Source organism: Oncorhynchus nerka, linkage group LG20, assembly GCF_034236695.1.
Source record: "Oncorhynchus nerka isolate Pitt River linkage group LG20, Oner_Uvic_2.0, whole genome shotgun sequence".
In the NCBI taxonomy this organism is placed as follows: Eukaryota; Metazoa; Chordata; class Actinopteri; order Salmoniformes; family Salmonidae; genus Oncorhynchus; species Oncorhynchus nerka.
In genome coordinates, this window is record NC_088415.1 from 1,693,783 (window position 1) to 1,716,002 (window position 22,220).

The 22,220-nt window shown below is 42.4% G+C and overlaps 1 protein-coding gene and 1 pseudogene across 1 annotated transcript in view; one reads left to right on the forward strand and one right to left on the reverse strand.

The window, feature by feature from the left end:
• The first annotated feature begins 6,098 nt into the window (after window positions 1-6,098).
• LOC115127424 (NF-kappa-B essential modulator-like) overlaps window positions 6,099-22,220 on the forward strand; it is a 58,336-nt gene continuing 42,214 nt past the window's right edge. The window contains exons 1-7 of the mRNA XM_065005119.1: window positions 6,099-6,348; window positions 11,410-11,552; window positions 11,657-11,922; window positions 14,381-14,554; window positions 14,637-14,695; window positions 14,767-14,814; window positions 15,523-15,625. Of these exons, the coding sequence (XP_064861191.1) occupies window positions 11,414-11,552; window positions 11,657-11,922; window positions 14,381-14,554; window positions 14,637-14,695; window positions 14,767-14,814; window positions 15,523-15,625 (789 nt within the window). The 5' untranslated portion in view covers window positions 6,099-6,348; window positions 11,410-11,413. The remainder of the gene's footprint in view (window positions 6,349-11,409; window positions 11,553-11,656; window positions 11,923-14,380; window positions 14,555-14,636; window positions 14,696-14,766; window positions 14,815-15,522; window positions 15,626-22,220) is intronic.
• On the reverse strand, window positions 8,427-8,546 carry LOC115127426 (5S ribosomal RNA; annotated as a pseudogene).

A 22,220-nucleotide genomic window follows, 5' to 3' on the forward strand; every position in this document is an offset into this window, starting at 1 on the left:
TAGATCTACTGTCTCTATTGTATTATGACAGACCAGCTAGATCTACTGTCTCTATTATAATATGACAGACCAGCTAGATCTACTGTCTCTATTATAATATGACAGACCAGCTAGATCTACTGTCTCTATTATATTATGACAGACCAGCTAGATCTACTGTCTCTATTATATTATGACAGACCAGCTAGATCTACTGTCTCTATTATATTATGACAGACCAGCTAGATCTACTGTCTCTATTATATTATGACAGACCAGCTAGATCTACTGTCTCTATTATATTATGACAGACCAGCTAGATCTACTGTCTCTATTATATTATGACAGACCAGCTAGATCTACTGTCTCTATTATATTATGACAGACCAGCTAGATCTACTGTCTCTATTATATTATGACAGACCAGCTACATCTACTGTCTCTATTATATTATGACAGACCAGCTACTGTCTCTATCTACTGTCTCTATTATATTATGACAGACCAGCTAGATCTACTGTCTCTATATTATATTATGACCGACCAGCTAGATCTACTGTCTCTATTATATTATGACAGACCAGCTAAATCTACTGTCTCTATTATATTATGACATACCAGATCGATCTACTGTCTCTATTATATTATGACATACCAGCTAGATCTACTGTCTCTATTATATTATGACAGACCAGCTAGATCTACTGTCTCTATTATATTATGACAGACCAGCTAGATCTACTGTCTCTATTATATTATGACAGACCAGCTAGATCTACTGTCTCTATTATATTATGACAGACCAGCTAGATCTACTGTCTCTATTATATTATGACATACAAGCTAGATCTACTGTCTCTATTATATTATGACAGACCAGCTAGATCTACTGTCTCTATTATATTACGAGAGACGAGCTAGATCTACTGTCTCTATTACATTATGACAGACCATATCTATGTCTCTATTATATTATGACTAGACCAGCTAGATCTACTGTCTCTATTATATTATGACAGACCAGCTAGATCTACTGTCTCTATTATATTATGACAGACCAGCTAGATCTACTGTCTCTATTATATTATGACAGACCAGCTAGATCTACTGTCTCTATTATATTATGACAGACCAGCTAGATCTACTGTCTCTATTATATTATGACAGACCAGCTAGATCTACTGTCTCTATTATATTATGACCAGAGATCTACTGTCTCTATTATATTATCTACTGTCTCTATTATATTATGACAGACCAGCTAGATCTACTGTCTCTATTATATTATGACAGACCAGCTAGATCTACTGTCTCTATTATATTATGACAGACCAGCTAGATCTACTGTCTCTATTATATTATGACAGACCAGCTAGATCTACTGTCTCTATTATATTATGACAGACCAGCTAAATCTACTGTCTCTATTATATTATGACAGACCAGCTAGATCTACTGTCTCTATTATATTATGACAGACCACAGCTAGATCTACTGCTAGATCTACTGTCTCTATTATATTATGACAGACCAGCTAGATCTACTGTCTCTATTATAATTATGACAGACCAGCTAGATCTACTGTCTCTATTATATTATGACAGACCAGCTAGATCTACTGTCTCTATTATTTATGACAGACCAGCTAGATCTACTGTCTCTATTATATTATGACAGACCAGCTAGATCTACTGTCTCTATTATATTATGACAGACCAGCTACATCTACTGTCTCTATTATATTATGACAGACCAGCTAAATCTACTGTCTCTATTATATTATGACAGACCAGCTAGATCTACTGTCTCTATTATATTATGACAGACCAGCTAAATGTACTGTCTCTATGTCTCTATTATATTATGACAGACCAGCTAGATCTACTGTCTCTATTATATTATGACAGACCAGCTAGATCTACTGTCTCTATTATATTATGACAGACCAGCTAGATCTACTGTCTCTATTATATTATGAGAGACCAGCTAGATCTACTGTCTCTATTATTTTATGACAGACCAGCTAGATCTACTGTCTCTATTATATTATGACAGACCAGCTAGATCTACTGTCTCTATTATATTATGACAGACCAGCTAGATCTACTGTCTCTATTATATTATGACAGACCAGCTAGATCTACTGTCTCTATTATAATATGACAGACCAGCTAGATCTACTGTCTCTATTATATTATGACAGACCAGCTAGATCTACTGTCTCTATTATATTATGACAGACCAGCTAAATCTACTGTCTCTGCCAGTCCTCTTCTGGCTGTGCCGAGTGGAGATTATAACAGAACATGGCCAAGATGTTCAAATGTTCATAAATGACCAGCATGGTCAAATAATAATAATCACAGGCAGAACAGTTGAAACTGGAGCAGCAGCACGGCCAGGTGGACTGGGGACAGCAAGGAGTCATCATATCAGGTAGTCCTGGGGCATGGTCCTAGGGCCCAGGCCAGTTGAAGCTGGAGCAGCAGCATGGCCAGGTGGACTGGGGACAGCAAGGAGTCATCATGTCAGGTAGTCCTGGGGCACGGTCCTAGGGCTCAGGTCCTCCGAGAGAGAGAGAAAGAAAGAGAGAATTAAGAGAGAGCATATGTGGGGTCAAGATGTATGTCAGGAGAAGAACAGTATTATCATAAGGAGATATACTCGGAATATGGAGGAGGAATGGAGGGAAAAAGCGAGGAAAAAGAGAGGCGGAGGAGTTCTAAGAGAGAGAGGGAGGATTAAGGTGAGCCTCGAGTCATTTAAAAATGGTGTAAAAAACGGAGATGGTTTGTTAAAGTGGTAGAAAATGTAAGCAGAGTGAGTTGAATACAGGAGGAGGAATGGAAGTGAAGGAGGGTGAAGTATCTGAGGTGGTAGGTGTGGTGAAGTTCTCGGAGCCTGAGGCTTACACCGAGGGTCAGGTTAAAGATGATTCTACGTTAGTAGGAGTGACGTTTTTGGAAAAAGTGGACCCCTGTCTCTTGGCTGATCCATTTGTGGGTTCAGGATGGGTGAAAACAGAGTTGGGTGCTGTGGAATCGGTGAGGGTAACCAGAAGTGGTCTTGTGATAATTCTTTGTGTTTCTGCTGGTTAGAGGGAGAAGGCACTCTGTGTTAAACTAATGGGGGCAAGAGATGTGAATTGTTTTACTCTCAAGGAAAGGGCTCCACTGAAAGGAGTGATTACTGGGATAGAGGTAAATGTGAAAGTCGACCAACTGAAGGGGAAGATTCCGGTGTTTGTGATGCTCGTTGTTTGGTGCAACACAGACAGGGTGGTGTGAGTGGTGAAACAGAAGAGTCGTAGTCTGTTATTTAGAGTTTTGATGTTGAGTCTTTTCCCCCCAAAAAAGAGATGTTAGGATATAGGAGTTAATCTGTACAAGCTTTTGTGCCAAATAAATTACGTTGCTACAGGTGTCAAGCTTATGGGCATGTGGCAGCAGTGTGTAGGAGGGAGGTTCCTATGTGGCAGCAGTGTGTAGGAGGGAGGTTCCTATGTGGCAGCAGTGTGTAGGAGGGAGGTTCCTATGTGGCAGCAGTGTGTAGGAAGGAGGTTCCTATGTGACAGCAGTGTGTAGGAGGGAGGTTCCTATGTGGCAGCAGTGTGTAGGAGGGAGGTTCCTATGTGGCAGCAGTGTGTAGGAGGGAGGTTCATATGTGACAGCAGTGTGTAGGAGGGAGGTTCCTATGTGGCAGCAGTGTGTAGGGGGGATGTTCCTATGTGGCAGCAGTGTGTAGGAGGGAGGTTCCTATGTGGCAGCAGTGTGTAGGAGGGAGGTTCCTATGTGGCAGCAGTGTGTAGGAGGGAGGTTCCCAGATGTTCCTATGTGACAGCAGTGTGTAGGATGGAGGTTCCTATGTGACAGCAGTGTGTAGGAGGGAGGTTCCTATGTGGCAGCAGTGTGTAGGAGGGAGGTTCCTATATGGCAGCAGTGTGTAGGAGGGAGGTTCCTATGTGGCAGCAGTGTGTAGGAGGGAGGTTCCTAGATGTTCCTATGTGACAGCAGTGTGTAGGAGGGAGGTTCCTATGTGACAGCAGTGTGTAGGAGGGAGGTTCCTATGTGGCAGCAGTGTGTAGGAGGGAGGTTCCTAGATGTTCCTATGTGGCAGCAGTGTGTAGGAGGGAGGTTCCTAGATGTTCCTATGTGACGGCAGTGTGTAGGAGGGAGGTTCCTAGATGTTCCTATGTGGCAGCAGTGTATAGGAGGGAGGTTCCTATGTGACAGCAGTGTGTAGGAGGGAGGTTCCTATGTGACAGCAGTGTGTAGGAGGGAGGTTCCTATGTGACAGCAGTGTGTAGGGAGGGAGGTTCCTTATGTGGCAGCCGTGTGTAGGAGGGAGGTTCCTAGATGTTCCTATGTGGCAGCAGTGTGTAGGAGGGAGGTTCCTAGATGTTCCTATGTGGCAGCAGTGTGTGGGGGAGGTTCCTATGTGGCAGCAGTGTAGGGGGAGGTTCCTATGTGGCATCAGTGTGTAGGAGGGAGGTTCCTATGTGGCAGCAGTGTGTAGGAGGGAGGTTCCTATGTGGCAGCAGTGTGTAGGAGGGAGGTTCCTAGATGTTCATATGTGACAGCAGTGTGTAGGAGGGAGGTTCCTATGTGGCAGCAGTGTGGTAGGAGGGAGGTTCCTAGCAGTGTGGCAGGGAGGTTCCTATGTGTAGAAGGGAGGTTCCTATGTGACAGCAGTGTGTAGGATGGAGGTTCTATGTGGACAGCAGTGTGTAGGATGGAGGTTCCTATGTGACAGCAGTGTGTAGGAGGGAGGTTCCTATGTGGCAGCAGTGTGTAGGAGGGAGGTTCCTATGTGGCAGCAGTGTGTAGGAGGGAGGTTCCTATGTGGCAGCAGTGTGTAGGAGGGAGGTTCCTATGTGGCAGCAGTGTGTAGGAGGGAGGTTCCTATATGGCAGCAGTGTGTAGGAGGGAGGTTCCTATGTGGCAGCAGTGTGTAGGAGGGAGGTTCCTAGATGTTCCTATGTGACAGCAGTGTGTAGGAGGGAGGTTCCTATGTGACAGCAGTGTGTAGGATGGAGGTTCCTAGATGTTCCTATGTGGCAGCAGTGTGTAGGAGGGAGGTTCCTAGATGTTCCTATGTGACAGCAGTGTGTAGGATGGAGGTTCCTAGATGTTCCTATGTGGCAGCAGTGTGTAGGAGGGAGGTTCCTAGATGTTCCTATGTGACAGCAGTGTGTAGGATGGAGGTTCCTAGATGTTCCTATGTGACAGCAGTGTGTAGGATGGAGGTTCCTAGATGTTCCTATGTGGCAGCAGTGTGTAGGAGGGAGGTTCCTAGGTGTGAGAAGTGTGCAGAAGGGAATGAGACAAAGGAATGTGTAGCATTGGGGAAAGTAGTGGTATGTGTTAACTGCAGGGGTGCCCATGGGACTGGGGATCAGAAATGTCCTGTGTGAGAGAGGCAGGTTGAGGTTTCCAGGGTTAGAGTAGTGCAGAAGTTGACCTATGCTGAGGCAGTGAAGAAAGTAGAGGAAGGTGGGTCAAGGGGGAGGGATCCTTGAGAGGAGTGTTGTGACTAGTAGATCTGTACTAGAACAGAGGGAGGGATCCTGAGGACTGGTGTAGTAGATCTGTACCAGAACAGAGGGAGGGATCCTGAGAGGAGGGGTGTGACTAGTAGATCTGTACCAGAACAGAGGGAGGGATCCTGAGAGGAGGGGTGTGACTAGTAGATCTGTACCAGAACAGAGGGAGGGATCCTGAGAGGACTGGTGTAGTAGATCTGTACCAGAACAGAGGGAGGGATCCTGAGAGGACTGATGTGACTAGTAGATCTGTACCAGAACAGAGGGAGGGATCCTGAGAGGAGGGGTGTGACTAGTAGATCTGTACTAGAACAGAGATATAAACCAACAAGTGATATATGTTTCAGTAAGATTGGATTTTTAGCATTTATGGCCTGAAGTAGGCCTAAATAGATGTAAATAGTGGAGTAACACATTTTTTGTTGTTGTGAGTGTAGTGTTAGATGGTAAGGTATTTATTTTCAAGCAAAGTATAAGGGAGTTATGCTCCAGTCCAGTAGGTGGCGGTAATGCAACATTATTTAGATGCCCGCCGCCGTTAAACGTCAAAGAAGATGACGTCATCTCTGACAGTGCGGAAGTAGGAGTTCCTGGCGCAAGCTACCATTAGCATAATGTCACTTTGACAGCTAGCATTAGCATAATGTCAAGAGACCTATCAGCTAGAAATACTTTTTTTTTTTTTACCAGATTTGAATAGAAACACAACGTAGAGTTGGTGTCGGTTGCGGAAATACGCTTGGTCTGCGACAATCAAACCAGAGCTATTAACTTAATTAACTACCGTTGTTAGCCTGATTAACGCTAGCTAGAGCTACAGAGAAAAGGTAAGCTTTCTTGACATCAAGTTAGCTAGATGTGTCATTGACCAGCCACTGTTGTGCTAACTAGCTGACGCGATGGTCATGGCTAGTCCGCATTTACCCATGTCAGTCTAGCTAACCTTACCAGTCGAACGGTGTTGTTGACGGATTTTCTAGCTAATAGGCTTTATATGACTAGTTGGCGAGCGAGCTGACCGTATTTCATTAGCTACCACGGTGTGTAGTTAGCGGGAGTTTGCTAAGTGAAGATAGGTTAGCTAACTAGATATAATCACCAACCAACACGATGGAACTAGAAGCGAAAGTGAAAGTAGGCTGGCTAACTCCGAGAGGACTGGCTGTTTCTCCATTAACTTGCCCAGTAACTTGTTTTTGTTGTTGTTATTTAGAAAGTTCGCGTAGAAAATAGGTGACAATTTAATTTAAGGGTGCGTTTCCATTGAACCAAGTGTTTGTCGATAAACTGGACGTAATGGCGATACACACAACGTTACATAACGGTGTTGATTTCAAATGTAGTGGTTGAAGTGTTTCCAGAACCCATTTAGACAAGTTGATCAGTACATCGGCGACAGCCTGTATGCCCTCTCACCTCATGTGGGAGCCAGCATGGATAGAACGCATTCATTGAATAATATTTGTAACACTTTTTATGTTTAAAAACTAGTTCACTGCATCTGACATGGAGCCCAGCTTAATAATATGGCCATATGTCGCAGCTGCGTGCCGTAGTTTTGAAGTAATCGCAAAAAAAAACAGGCCATGTTTTAGGGCCTTTATTTCACCCTGCTCCTGTACCAGTAGAGCTTCCGTCCCTCTCCTCTTCCCTTCCTGGGCTCGAACCAGGGACCCTCTGCACACATTGACAACAGTCACCCTCGAAGCATCGTTACCCGTTGCCCCACAAAAGCAGGGAAAACAACTACTTCAAGGTCTCAGAGCGAGTGACGCCACCGACTGAAAGGCTATTATTGTGCACCCCAAGCCATTTCACAGCGGGTTACACTGCTATTAGCTCTGAGCACCAACTCTCTTCCCAGCCCATTGTTCTGCGTTACAATGCCGGCTTCGCGTTAACCCTGTAGGCTTAGCTCATGTCATTTGTTAATAATAAGAATAAGGTTAGCAACTTGGTGGGCAAGCTCACTGTTCGCCTGGGTACACGTTGTTGATAGAGATGGCTGGCGCATAACTATCATGTTCTGGTCATGGTCAACCATGATTTATTTTCCAGAAAAAAAGTAGTAAAATCTAAACAAAACTCATATCCCTGTCCTCTTTTTCAAGATGGGGCCGATTTCATTCTTCATTCAAAGACTCAATCATTGACACTCTTATTGACAGTTGTGGCTGCTTTGTGTGATGTATTGTTGTCTCTACCTTACTGACCGTTGTGCTGTTGTTTGTGACCCATAATGTTGAGTTGCTACCATGTTGTTGTTATGTGTTGCTGCCTTGCTATGTTGTTGTCTCTTTATGTCGTGTTGTGTCTCTCTTGTTATGATGTGTTTTGTCCTATATTTATATTGTATTTAATTTTTAAATCCCAGGACTCCGTCCCCACAGGAGGCCTTTTGGTAGGTCGTCATTGGAAATTTTACTTGCCTAGTTAAAGGTTAAATAACATTTTACAAAAATTAAACAACCAGAAGACATAACCTTTTTCTATTGATGATTTTTTTATCTAAATGACAGCTGGGTAATTTGACATGTTCATAAGTGTTGAATTGAGCGAATGCTGCGCAGGTTCACTGACTTGCAAACCATATGGATGGGTTTATCTCATTGATTTGTAGCTCTGACGCTGTTGCTACCCCAGATTATGAGCCTAGCAAGTGTCGTGAATGAGCTATAAACTATACTGTTTTTCCTCTTGAGCTGGAATCTTCTAGAATCAAATCAAATGTATTTATATAGCCCTTCGTACATCAGCTCAAAATGTGGAAAAAATTGCATATACTGTAGCCATAATTTGTAGCACAGATTGTTGGATGAAATACAAACTAACCTTGCTTACTTATTTCAAAGCGAGGGCACATATTTCAGCCTTGTGGGAAAAAACGGACAAAGAGTTGACAAAATGCTTACAGCACCTGGTATTCCCAGGCAGTCTCCCATCCAAGTACTAACCAGGCCCGACCCTGCTTAGCTTCTGAGATCAGACGAGATCAGGCGTACTCACGGCCAGGTGGACTGGGGACAGCAAGGAGTCATCATGTCAGGTAGTCCTGGGGCATGGTCCTAGGGCTCAGGTCCTCAGAGAGAAAGAAAGAGAGGAGAGAATTAGAGAACGCACACTTAGATTCACACAGGACACCGAATAGGACAGGAGAAGTACTCCAGATATAACAAACTGACCCCAGCCCCCCGACACATAAACTACTGCAGCATAAATACTGGAGGCTGAGACAGGAGGGGTCAGGAGACACTGTGGCCCCATCCGAGGACACGCCCGGACAGGGCCAAACAGGAAGGATATAACCCCACCCACTTTGCCAAAGCACAGCTCCCACACCACTAGAGGATATCTTCAACCACCAACTTACCATCCTGAGACAAGGCTGAGTATAGCCCACAAAGATCTCCGCCACGGCACAACCCAAGGGGGGGGGGGGGGGGCCAACCCAGACAGGATGACCACAACAGTGAATCAACCCACTCAGGTGACGCACCCCCTCCAGGGACGGCATGAGAGAGCCCCAGTAAGCCAGTGACTCAGCCCCTGTAATAGGGTTAGAGGCAGAGAATCCCAGTGGAAAGAGGCGAACCGGCCAGGCAGAGACAGCAAGGGCGGTTCGTTGCTCCAGAGCCTTTCCGTTCACCCTCTCGCTCCTGGGCCAGACTACACTCAATCATATGACCCACTGAAGAGATGAGTCTTCAGTAAAGACTTAAAGGTTGAGACCGAGTTTGCGTCTCTGACATGGGTAGGCATACCGTTCCATAAAAATGGAGCTCTATAGGAGAAAGCCCTGCCTCCAGCTGTTTGCTTAGAAATTCTAGGGACAATTAGGAGGCCTGCGTCTTGTGACCGTAGCGTACGTGTAGGTATGTAGGGCAGGACCAAATCAGAGAGATAGGTAGGAGCAAACCCATGTAATGCTTTGTAGGTTAGCAGTAAAACCTTGAATCCTATATCCTATATAATCCTATATAAACCTAGAATCGACAGTAAGCCGACGATGGAGCCCGTTTGTTTTGTTTTTTAGTGTCAACCAATAAGAGGAGACCAGATACATTTGGTCTGTTTGCAATATGCATGTTGAAGGGGGTGTGTTTGTCTACGATAAATACATTATGATACACACATACTTCAATGCTACAGTAGAAACAACACGATATACAGAAAACCAGGAGCTTTACTTTGATAGGAAAGAAACAAAAGTCCAAAGTTGTTATTATTTGTATGGAAAACAACAAGGGTTAGAAAATGTGCCAAATCGACACACGTCTGCATACCTGATCTGCGGAAAACATTGGTGAAGTGCGTGGGCTCTCCTCGAAGAGAGAAGTTTGTCCGGCTCAGTAAAACCTCAAACATCAATGGTCCTCGATGCTGAAATGGGCAAACTTCTATGTGAGTTAATGAGGTGGAACACACCTCAATTTTAAACTGTTAGAAAAATAAAACTGGTTCGAAAACGTTTGGAGGTTCTACACCATTTCATTCAGGACAGTCTATTCTTTCTGAAGATGTCAATGTGGGCAGCTGCCAGCTGGTGTTGATAGTATAGAAAGCGGTTCAAATTTCAAGATTAGATTTTCACTCATGGAACTTGGGAGGTCGCCCCATTGTTTCCTATAGGGGTATAACTGTCTATTTCACCAAAAATCACACAATGTATATATTTCGATTTTTTTTTTTCAAGTCGTTTAACCAATTTAATCAGGAGAATCTCCTCTTTGTAATTATTTAAGTCTGAGCAGCGAGCTCCGTTGTCATCGAACAATAGACCAGAAATAGTCAGAAGTTTTCATGTTTTCCCTACTTCCTCATTACGCAGACGTAAGCACAGTTGATACTATCGATGGGTGGATGTTTACTTTTTCCCAGTTTCGTCCAAACAGATTGTAGTGGTAAAATGAAAAGGGATAAAAAATGTTGTGACATTTAAATGGAATTATAAGCGTCACTACATTCAGAAGAGACTCTGTAAAGGTTTGTTTAATTTCATTTACTAGTTTTCCAGCTCAGACAACGTTCTTTGGCTGTTTTTCAGCCTTGGGTGAATTCCAACCTAATATTTGCCATATTCTAGTAATTCTCATGTGTCAACGTATCACCACGGTCTGTGGTCGCCATGGTGAAACGTACACTCCTGTAGATGTGATATAATTGGATGGTGAAACTTACCCTCCTGTAGATGTGATATAATTGGATGGTGAAACTTACACTCCTGTAGATGTGATATAATTGGATGGTGAAACTTACCCTCCTGTAGATGTGATATAATTGGATGGTGAAACTTACCCTCCTGTAGATGTGATATAATTGGATGGTGAAACTTACACTCCTGTAGATGTGATATAATTGGATGGTGAAACTTACCCTCCTGTAGATGTGATATAATTGGATGGTGAAACTTACACTCCTGTAGATGTGATATAATTGGACGGTGAAACTTGTCAGCCAACCAGAAAAACAGGCATTCTTGGAAGTCAGGGCAATATTTTCTTAACTTAAAAAAAAATAATGATTTTTTGCAAGAAGTAGGCATTTAGAATGAAATGTGGAGTGGAAACGTATTGTTAGGTAATGACATCACGCGTACCTTCAAAAATATTTGGCAATTCCTAATTTATTGTCGCTGTAAAGAAAGTTAGAAAAATAAAATGGTTGTCGATCTTTAAAACATTGCTCCTACATATATATGATTTGTTATTGTTACTACATTGGTTTCGTTGAATAAACCTGGGTGAATGAAAACCTTCCTAGTGTTTTGCACTAGTAGCTTTGAGTCATTGGATCAGTGCCAACAGGCGGATACTGTAATTCTGCACAGAGGTGATGGTGTGTCTGTATACATTTCTTGTTTTCTATATAATACGATGCATGATGTTCAGCGATATGGTGCAGCCCCAGGCAGACATGGCCCTACAGTGGGAGATGACAGGGGAAGAGGGTAACGTGGCTCTTCAGGTTCCTGTTGAGCTGGCAGCCAATGAGGTGGTGACTAGACTACTGGGAGACAACCAGCAGCTCCGAGGTAGGACTCAATCACACACACACATTTACTCAAACAAACACATACAAATATTCTATTTGGATCCACATTGAGGCACGTTGTGTTGTGTGTGTGTGTGTGTATAGAGGCGCTGCAGCGCAGCAACCAGGCCCTGCGTCAGCGCTGTGAGGAGATGGAGGAATGGCAACGGAGGTCTAGAGAAGAGAGAGACTTCCTCAGCTGTCGTTTCCAGGAGGCCCGGGCTCTAGTGGAGAGACTGGCCATGGAGAACCATAGCCTCACCAGCCTGGCCAGCCCCTCTAGCCCCTCCAACCCTGGAGCGAACCAAGGCCTGCTGGTCAACGGCCCCACCCATGGCTCTGAGACCAACGGACCTATGGCATCCTCTCTGGTCAGTGCAGATAGATTGAGGGATGAATATAGATAGATTCCATTGTCGTCGTCCCCGCTTCACCATCTTGCAGTCTTGACGGACAATAGGATCCCCATTAGGATCCCCATTAGGATCCCCATTAGGATCCCCAATAGGATCCCCATTAGGATCCCCATTAGGATCCCCATTTTGATCCCCATTAGGATCCCCATTAGGATCCCCAATAGGATCCCCAATAGGATCCCCATTAGGATCCCCATTAGGATCCCCAATAGGATCCCCATTAGGATCCCCATTAGGATCCCCATTAGGATCCCCATTAGGATCCCCAATAGGATCCCCATTAGGATCCCCATTAGGATCCCCAATAGGATCCCCAATAGGATCCCCATTAGGATCCCCATTAGGATCCCCAATAGGATCCCCATTAGGATCCCCAATAGGATCCCCATTAGCCATTGCAAAGTTCCCGGGGTCAACATGACATAATGCATAGCACAGAACATTATTAGTTATGGACTGAAATTACAGCCCAATCCACTCATTTGAAGGGGTGTCCACATACTGTTGTGACAGCGAGATTCCGTGGGTATGCTCACTTGTTTTTTGACTTCTGTGTGTTTGAAGGGAGTGTGTTTGGTTTTACTATCCTTGTGGGGACCAGAAAACCAGAGGTGAAACAAGGAAAGGTTTATTTCCAGAGGGTTTAGGTTAGGGGGTTTGGGTTAGGGGTTTAGGTTAGGGGTTTGGGTTACAGGTTAGGGTTTGGGTTAGGGTTTGTTAGGGGTTTATTTCCAGAGGGTTTGGGTTAGGGTTTGGGTTAGGGGTTTAGGTTAGGGGTTTGGGGTTTAGGTTAGGGGTTTGGGTTAGGGAAATGTTTCATTGGAATACATTTTTTGGTACCCACACGGTTGGTAAAAGAAACGTGTGAAGGGAGTGTGTTCAAGGCTGGGAGTCCCCAGGCTGGGCTGGGAGTCCCCACAGTGTGTTCAGCTAAGGCTGGGAGTCCCCACAGTGTGTTCAGCTAAGGCTGGGAGTCCCCACAGTGTGTTCAGCTAAGGCTGGGAGTCCCCACAGTGTGTTCAGCTAAGGCTGGGAGTCCCCACAGTGTGTTCAGCTAAGGCTGGGAGTCCCCACCGTGTGTTCAGCTGGGCTGTCCCCACCGTGTCAGCTAAGCTGGGAGTCCCCAGTGTGTTCAGCTAAGGCTGGGAGTCCCCACAGTGTGCTGCTAAGTTCCCCACAGTGTGCTAAGGCTGGGAGTCCCTACAGTGTGTTCAGCTAAGGCTGGGAGTCCCCACAGTGTGCCTCTAAGGCTGGGAGTCCCCAGTGCTGCTAAGGCTGGAGTCCCCACAGTGTGCTCAGCTAAGGCTGGGAGTCCCCACATTGTGCCAGCTAAGGCTGGAGTCCCCACAGTGTGCTCAGCTCAGGCTGGGAGTCCCCACCGTGTGTTCAGCTAAGGCTGGGAGTCCCCACAGTGTGCTCAGCTAAGGCTGGGAGTCCCCACAGTGTGCTCAGCTAAGGCTGGGAGTCCCCACAGTGTGCTCAGCTAAGGCTGGGAGTCCCCACAGTGTGCTCAGCTAAGGCTGGGAGTCCCCACAGTGTGCTCAGCTAAGGCTGGGAGTCCCCACAGTGTGCTCAGCTAAGGCTGGGAGTCCCCACAGTGTGCCCAGCTAAGGCTGGGAGTCCCCACAGCTAAGGCTGGGAGTCCCCACAGTGTGCTCAGCTAAGGCTGGGAGTCCCCACAGTGTGCTTCTAAGGCTGGGAGTCCCCAGGTGCTCAGCTAAGGCTGGGAGTCCCCACAGTGTGTTCAGCTAAGGCTGGGAGTCCCCACAGTGTGTTCAGCTAAGGCTGGGAGTCCCACAGTGTGTTCAGCTAAGGCTGGGAGTCCCCACAGTGTGTTCAGCTAAGGCTGGGAGTCCCCACGGTGTGTTCGGCTAAGGCTGGGAGTCCCCACGGTGTGTTCGGCTAAGGCTGGGAGTCCCCACGGTGTGTTCGGCTAAGGCTGGGAGTCCCCACGGTGTGTTCGGCTAAGGCTGGGAGTCCCCACAGTGTGTTCAGCTAAGGCTGGGAGTCCCACAGTGTGTTCAGCTAAGGCTGGGAGTCCCACAAGGCGGAGCACAATTGGTCCCAGCATCGTCCGGGTTTGGCCGGTGTAGGCCGTCATTGTAAATAAGAATTTGTTCGTTACTGACTTGCCCAGTTAAATAAAGGTTACATTTTGCTCCATGAGAAGTACCCTCCCCAGTCCCGCCCACTTGTTCCTGATCTCACCAATCACCTCTCTGCCTCTTAGATGGCCTCTCTCTCTCTCTCTCTCTCTCTCTCTCTGTGTAATTCGTGGTTAACCTGAAGTCGTACTTTTCCTTTGTTTTAGCTTCTGGTTTTCCCTCACTCCTTATTTCAATACATGCTTGTTGTTTATATGGCAACATGGAGATATACTATCTATCAACTTCCTGTCTCTCTTTCTCTCTAGCCTGTAGGAGGAGGAAACAACTTCCTCCAGCTGCTGAAGAGCCACAAAGAGGAGTTGGAAGAAGGAATGAGAGATCTGAGGAGGAGGAATGAAGAGCTGGAGAAAGAGAGGGAGGAGGGAGAGAGAGAGAGAGACTGCCTTCATCGCTCGGTTGAGCAGCTCCGAACCAAACTGGTGTGTGTGTGTGTGGTGTCACGGTCATTCTGTGAAGAAATGATAGCTTGGAAACGTGAAGTCTTATAATTGTGTTCCTTAGAGTTGCGGTGTTACTGAGGAAACGGTTCAGCGTTCCGATGCCCCGCCCTCCTCTGACAGGTATGATATCATTTTCTGACAGTCAGCATCACTTCCTGCAGTGTGTTGATGTCTGCTTCCTGTCTCCTCAGCTCCCACCTGGCCAAACTCACAGAGCAGCTTCAAGCCACACAGGGCAGGTAAGTGTGTCTCACTATTCTGCCTTGTAGTGGTTATGACCTGTGATCCTAAATATGTTCCTATGTGTGGTGTGGTGTCCCTGTGTGGTGTGGTGTCCCTGTGTGGTGTGGTGTCCCTGTGTGGTGTGGTGTCCCTGTGTGTGTGGTGTCCCTGTGTGTGTGGTGTCCCTGTGTGTGTGTGTGTGTGGTGTGGTGTCCCTGTGTGGTGTGGTGTCCCTGTGTGTGTGGTGTCCCTGTGTGTGTGGTGTCCCTGTGTGGTGTGTCCTGTGTGTGTGTGTGTGTGTGGTGTGGTGTCCCTGTGTGTGTGTGGTGTGGTGTCCCTGTGTGTGTGTGGTGTCCCTGTGTGTGTGTGGTGTGGTGTCCCTGTGTGTGTGTGTGTGTGGTGTGGTGTCCCTGTGTGTGTGTGGTGTGGTGTCCCTGTGTGTGTGTGGTGTGGTGTCCCTGTGTGTGTGTGTGTGTGTGGTGTGGTGTCCCTGTGTGTGTGTGGTGTGGTGTGGTGTCCCTGTGTGTGTGTGTGTGGTGTGGTGTCCCTGTGTGTGTGTGTGGTGTGGTTTCCCTGTGTGGTGTGGTGTGGTGTCCCTGTGTGTGTGTGTGTGTGGTGTGGTGTCCCTGTGTGTGTGTGTGGTGTGGTTTCCCTGTGTGGTGTGGTGTGGTGTCCCTGTGTGTGTGTGTGTGTGTGTGTGTGTGTGTGTGTGTGTGTGTGTGTAGGTATAGAGAGCTGCAGGAGAAGTTAGATTCCCTCCAGAAGAGTTCAGCTCAGAGAGACAGAACTGAAGTGCTGCTTAAACAGAAGGACAAGGACTGTACCCAGGTACATATACACTATACTACACTATACTACACTACACTACACACTATACTATACTATACTACACTATACTATACTATACTACACTACACACTATACTATACTACACTATACTATACTACACTACACTACACACTATACTATACTACACTATACTACACTATACACTATACTATACACTATACTACACTATACTATACACTATACTATACTACACTACACACTATACTATACACTATACTACACACTACACTACACTATACTACACTACACACTATACTATACTATACACTATACTACACTACACTATACACTATACTACACTACACTATACTATACACTATACTATACTACACTACACTATACTACACTATACTATACACTATACTACACTATACTATACACTATACTACACTATACTACACACTATACACTATACTACACTATACTACACACTATACACTATACTACACTATACACTATACTATACACTACACTACACACTACACACTATACTACACTACACACTATACTACACTATACACTATACTACACTATACTATACACTATACTATACTACACTACACACTATACTATACACTACACTACACTACACACTATACACTATACTACACTATACACTATACTATACACTATACTACACTATACTATACACTATACTATACACTACACACTATACTACACACTACACTACACTATACTATACACTATACTATACTACACTACACACTATACTATACACTATACTACTATACACTATACTACACTATACTATACACTATACTATACTACACTATACTATACACTATACTACACTATACTATACACTATACTACACTATACTACACACTATACACTATACTACACTATACTACACACTATACACTATACTACACTATACACTATACTATACACTACACTACACAATATACACTACTACACTATACACTATACTACACTATACTATACTACACTACACTACACACTATACTATACACTACACTACACACTATACACTATACTACACTATACACTATACTATACACTATACTACACTATACTATACACTATACTATACTACACACTACACACTATACTATACACTACACTACACTACACACTATACACTATACTACACTATACACTATACTATACACTATACTACACTATACTATACACTATACTACACACTACACACTATACACTATACTACACTATACACTATACTACACTATACTATACACTATACTATACACTACACACTATACTATACTATACTACACACTACACTATACTAAACACTACACACACACACACACACTATACTACACACTACACTACACACTATACTACACACTACACTATACACTACACTATACTACACACTATACTATACTACACACACTATACTATACTACACACTATACACTATACTATACTATACTACACACTACACACTATACTATACTATACACACTACACTATACTATACTACACTACACACTATACTACACACTACACTATACACTACACTGCACTATACACTACACACTACACTAAACACACTACACTACACACTATACTACACTATACACTACACTATACTACACACTATACTACACACACACTATACTATACTATACTACACACTATACTACACACTACACACTATACTATACTATACTACACACTACACTATACTATACTATACTATACTACACACTATACTATACTATACTACACACTATACTATACTATACACTATACACACTACACTATACTATACTATACTATACTACACACTATACTACTACACTCCACTATACTATACTATACTACACCCTATACTATACTATACACTATACACACTACACTATACTATACTACACTACACACTATACTACACACTACACTATACACTACACTGCACTATACACTACACACTACACTACACACTACACTACACTGCACTATACACTACACACTACACTATACACTACACTACACACACTACACTACACTACACTGCACTATACACTACACACTACACTATACACTACACACACTACACTACACTGCACTACACACTACACTATACACTACACTACACACACTACACTACACTACACTATACACTACACACTACACTATACACTACACACTATTATACACTACACTATACACTACACTACACTACACACTATACTACACTATACTATACACTATACACTATACACTACACACTATACTATACACTACACTACACACTATACTACACTATACTATACACTATACACTATACACTACACTACACACACTACACTACACTACACTGCACTATACACTACACACTACACTATACACTACACACTACACTATACACTACACACTACACTATACACTACACTACACACACTACACTACACTACACACACTACACACTACACTGCACTATACACTACACACTATTATACACTACACTATACACTACACACTATACTATACACTATACACTATACTATACACTACACTACACACTATACACTACACTATACACTACACTATACACTACACTATACACTATACACTACACACTATACTATACACTACACTACACACTATACACTACACTACACACTATACTACACACACTACACACTACACTATACACTACACTACACACTATACTACACTATACACTACACACACACTATACTATACTACACACTACACACTACACTACACACTACACTATACTACACCCTATACACTACACACTATATACTACACACTACACTACACACTATACTACACCCTATACACTACACTATACACTACACACTACACACTATACTATACTATACACTACACTACACACTATACTATACACTACACTACACACACACTATACTATACACTACACTACACACTATACTACACACTATACTATACTACACACTATACTACACACTATACTATACTACACACTACACTACACACTATACTATACACTACACTACACACACACTATACTATACACTACACTACACACTATACTACACACTATACTATACTACACACTACCCTACACACTATACTACACACTACACTATACTACACACTATATTACACACTACACTACACTATACTACACACTACACTATACACTACACACACACTATACTACACACTACACTACACTATACTACACACTACACACTACACTATACACTACACTACACACTAAACTATACACTACACTGTACACTATACTATACTACACACTACACTATACACTATACTATACTACACTATACACTACACTATACACTACACTACACACTATACTATACTACACACTACACTATACACTACACTGTGCACTATACTATACTACACACTAAACTATACACTACACTGTACACTATACTATACTACACACTACACTATACACTACACTACACACTACACTATACCACACACTACACACTACACTATACACTACACTATACGCTATACTATACCACACACTACACTATACACTACACACTATACTATACTACACACTACACTACACACTATACTACACACTATACTATACTACACGCTATACTACACACTATACTATACTACACACTACACTACACACTATACTATACACTACACTACACACACACTATACTATACACTACACTACACACTATACTACACACTATACTACACACTATACTACTACACTACCACTATACTACACACTATACTACACACTACACTACACTATACTACACACTACACTATACACTATACACACACTATACTATACACTACACTACACTATACTACACACTACACTACACTACACTACACACTAAACTATACACACACTACACTATACTATACTACACACTAAACTACACTACACACTATACTATACTACACACTACACTACACTATACTATACTACACTATACACTACACACTATACTACACTACACACTATACTACACACTACACTATACACTATACTATACTACACTATACACTACACTATACACTACACTATACTACTACACTATACACTACACTGTACACACTATACTATACACTACACACACTATACTACTACACTATACACTACACTATACACTACACTACACACTATACTATACTACACACTATGCACTATACTATACACTACACTAAACTATACACTACACTGTACACTACTATACTATACTACACACTAAACACTATACACTACACTACACACTAGACTATACCACACACTACACACACTACACTATACACTACACTATACACTACACTATACACTACACTATACACTACACACTACACTACACACTATACTATACTACACACTACACTACACACTATACTACACACTATACTACACACTATACTACTACACTATACTATACTACACTACACTATACTATACTACACACTACACTATACACTACACACTATACTACTACACACTACACTACACACTATACTACACACTATACTATACTACACACTATACTATACTATACACTATACACTACACACTATACACTACACTACACACACACTATACTATACACTACACTACTATACTACACACTATACTACTACACACTATACACTATACTACACACTACACTATACTATACTACATACTATACTACACACTACACTATACTATACTACACTATACTACACACTACACTACACTATACACTATACTATACTACACACTACACACTATACTATACTACACACTACACTACACTACATACTATACTACACACTACACTATACTATACTATACTATACTACACACTACACTACACTATACACTACACTACACTGTACACTATACTATACTACACACTACACTATACACTATACTATACTACACTATACACTACACTATACACTACACTACACACTATACTATACTACACACTACACTATACACTACACTGTGCACTATACTATACTACACACTAAACTATACACTACACTGTACACTATACTATACTACACACTACACTATACTACACACTACACTATACACTACACACTACACTATACACACTACACTATACACTACACTATACACTACACTATACACTACACTACACACTATACTATACCACACACTACACTATACACTACACACTATACTATACTACACACTACACTACACACTATACTACACACTACACTACACACTATACTACACACTATACTACACACTACACTACACTATACTACACTATATTATACTATACTACACACTACACTATACACTACACTACACACTATACTATACTACACACTACACTATACACTACACTACACACTACACTACACACTATACTATACTACACACTACACTACACTATACTATACTACACACTACACTACACACTATACTATACTACACACTATACTATACTACACACTATACTACACACTATACTACACTATATTATACTATACTACACACTACACTATACACTACACTACACACTACACTATACCACACACTACACACTACACTATACACTACACTATACACTACACTATACACTACACTACACTATACTATACTACACACTATACTATACTACACACTACACTATACACTACACTACACACTATACTACACACTACACTACACTACACACTATACTATACTACACACTAAACACTACACTACACTATACACTATATTACACACTATACACTACACTATACTACACTACACTATACACTACACTATACACTACACTATACACTACACTACACACTATACTATACTACACACTATACTATACTACACACTACACTATACTACACACTACACTATACACTACACTACACACTAAACTATACACTACACTGTACACTATACTATACTACACACTATACTATACACTACACTACACACTATACTACACACTACACTACACTACACACTATACTATACTACACACTAAACACTATACACTACACTATACACTATACTATACACTACACTACACTATACACTATACTACACACTATACTATACTACATACTATACTACACACTACACTATACTATACTACACTATACTACACACTACACTACACTATACACTATACTATACTACACACTACACTACACACTATACTACACTACACACTACACTACACTATACTACACACTACACTACACTATACACTATACTATACTATACTATACTACACACTACACTACGCTATACACTACACTACACACTATACTATACTACACACTACACTACACACTATACTATACTACACACTACACTACACTACACACTACACTACACACTACACTATACACTACACTATACACACTACACTACACATTATACTACACACTACACACTATACTACACACTACACTATACTACACACTACACTACACACTATACTACACACTACACTACACACTATACTATACTACACTATACACTCTACACTACACTATACACTACACTACACCCTACACACACTGTACACAGGTACACACTACACAC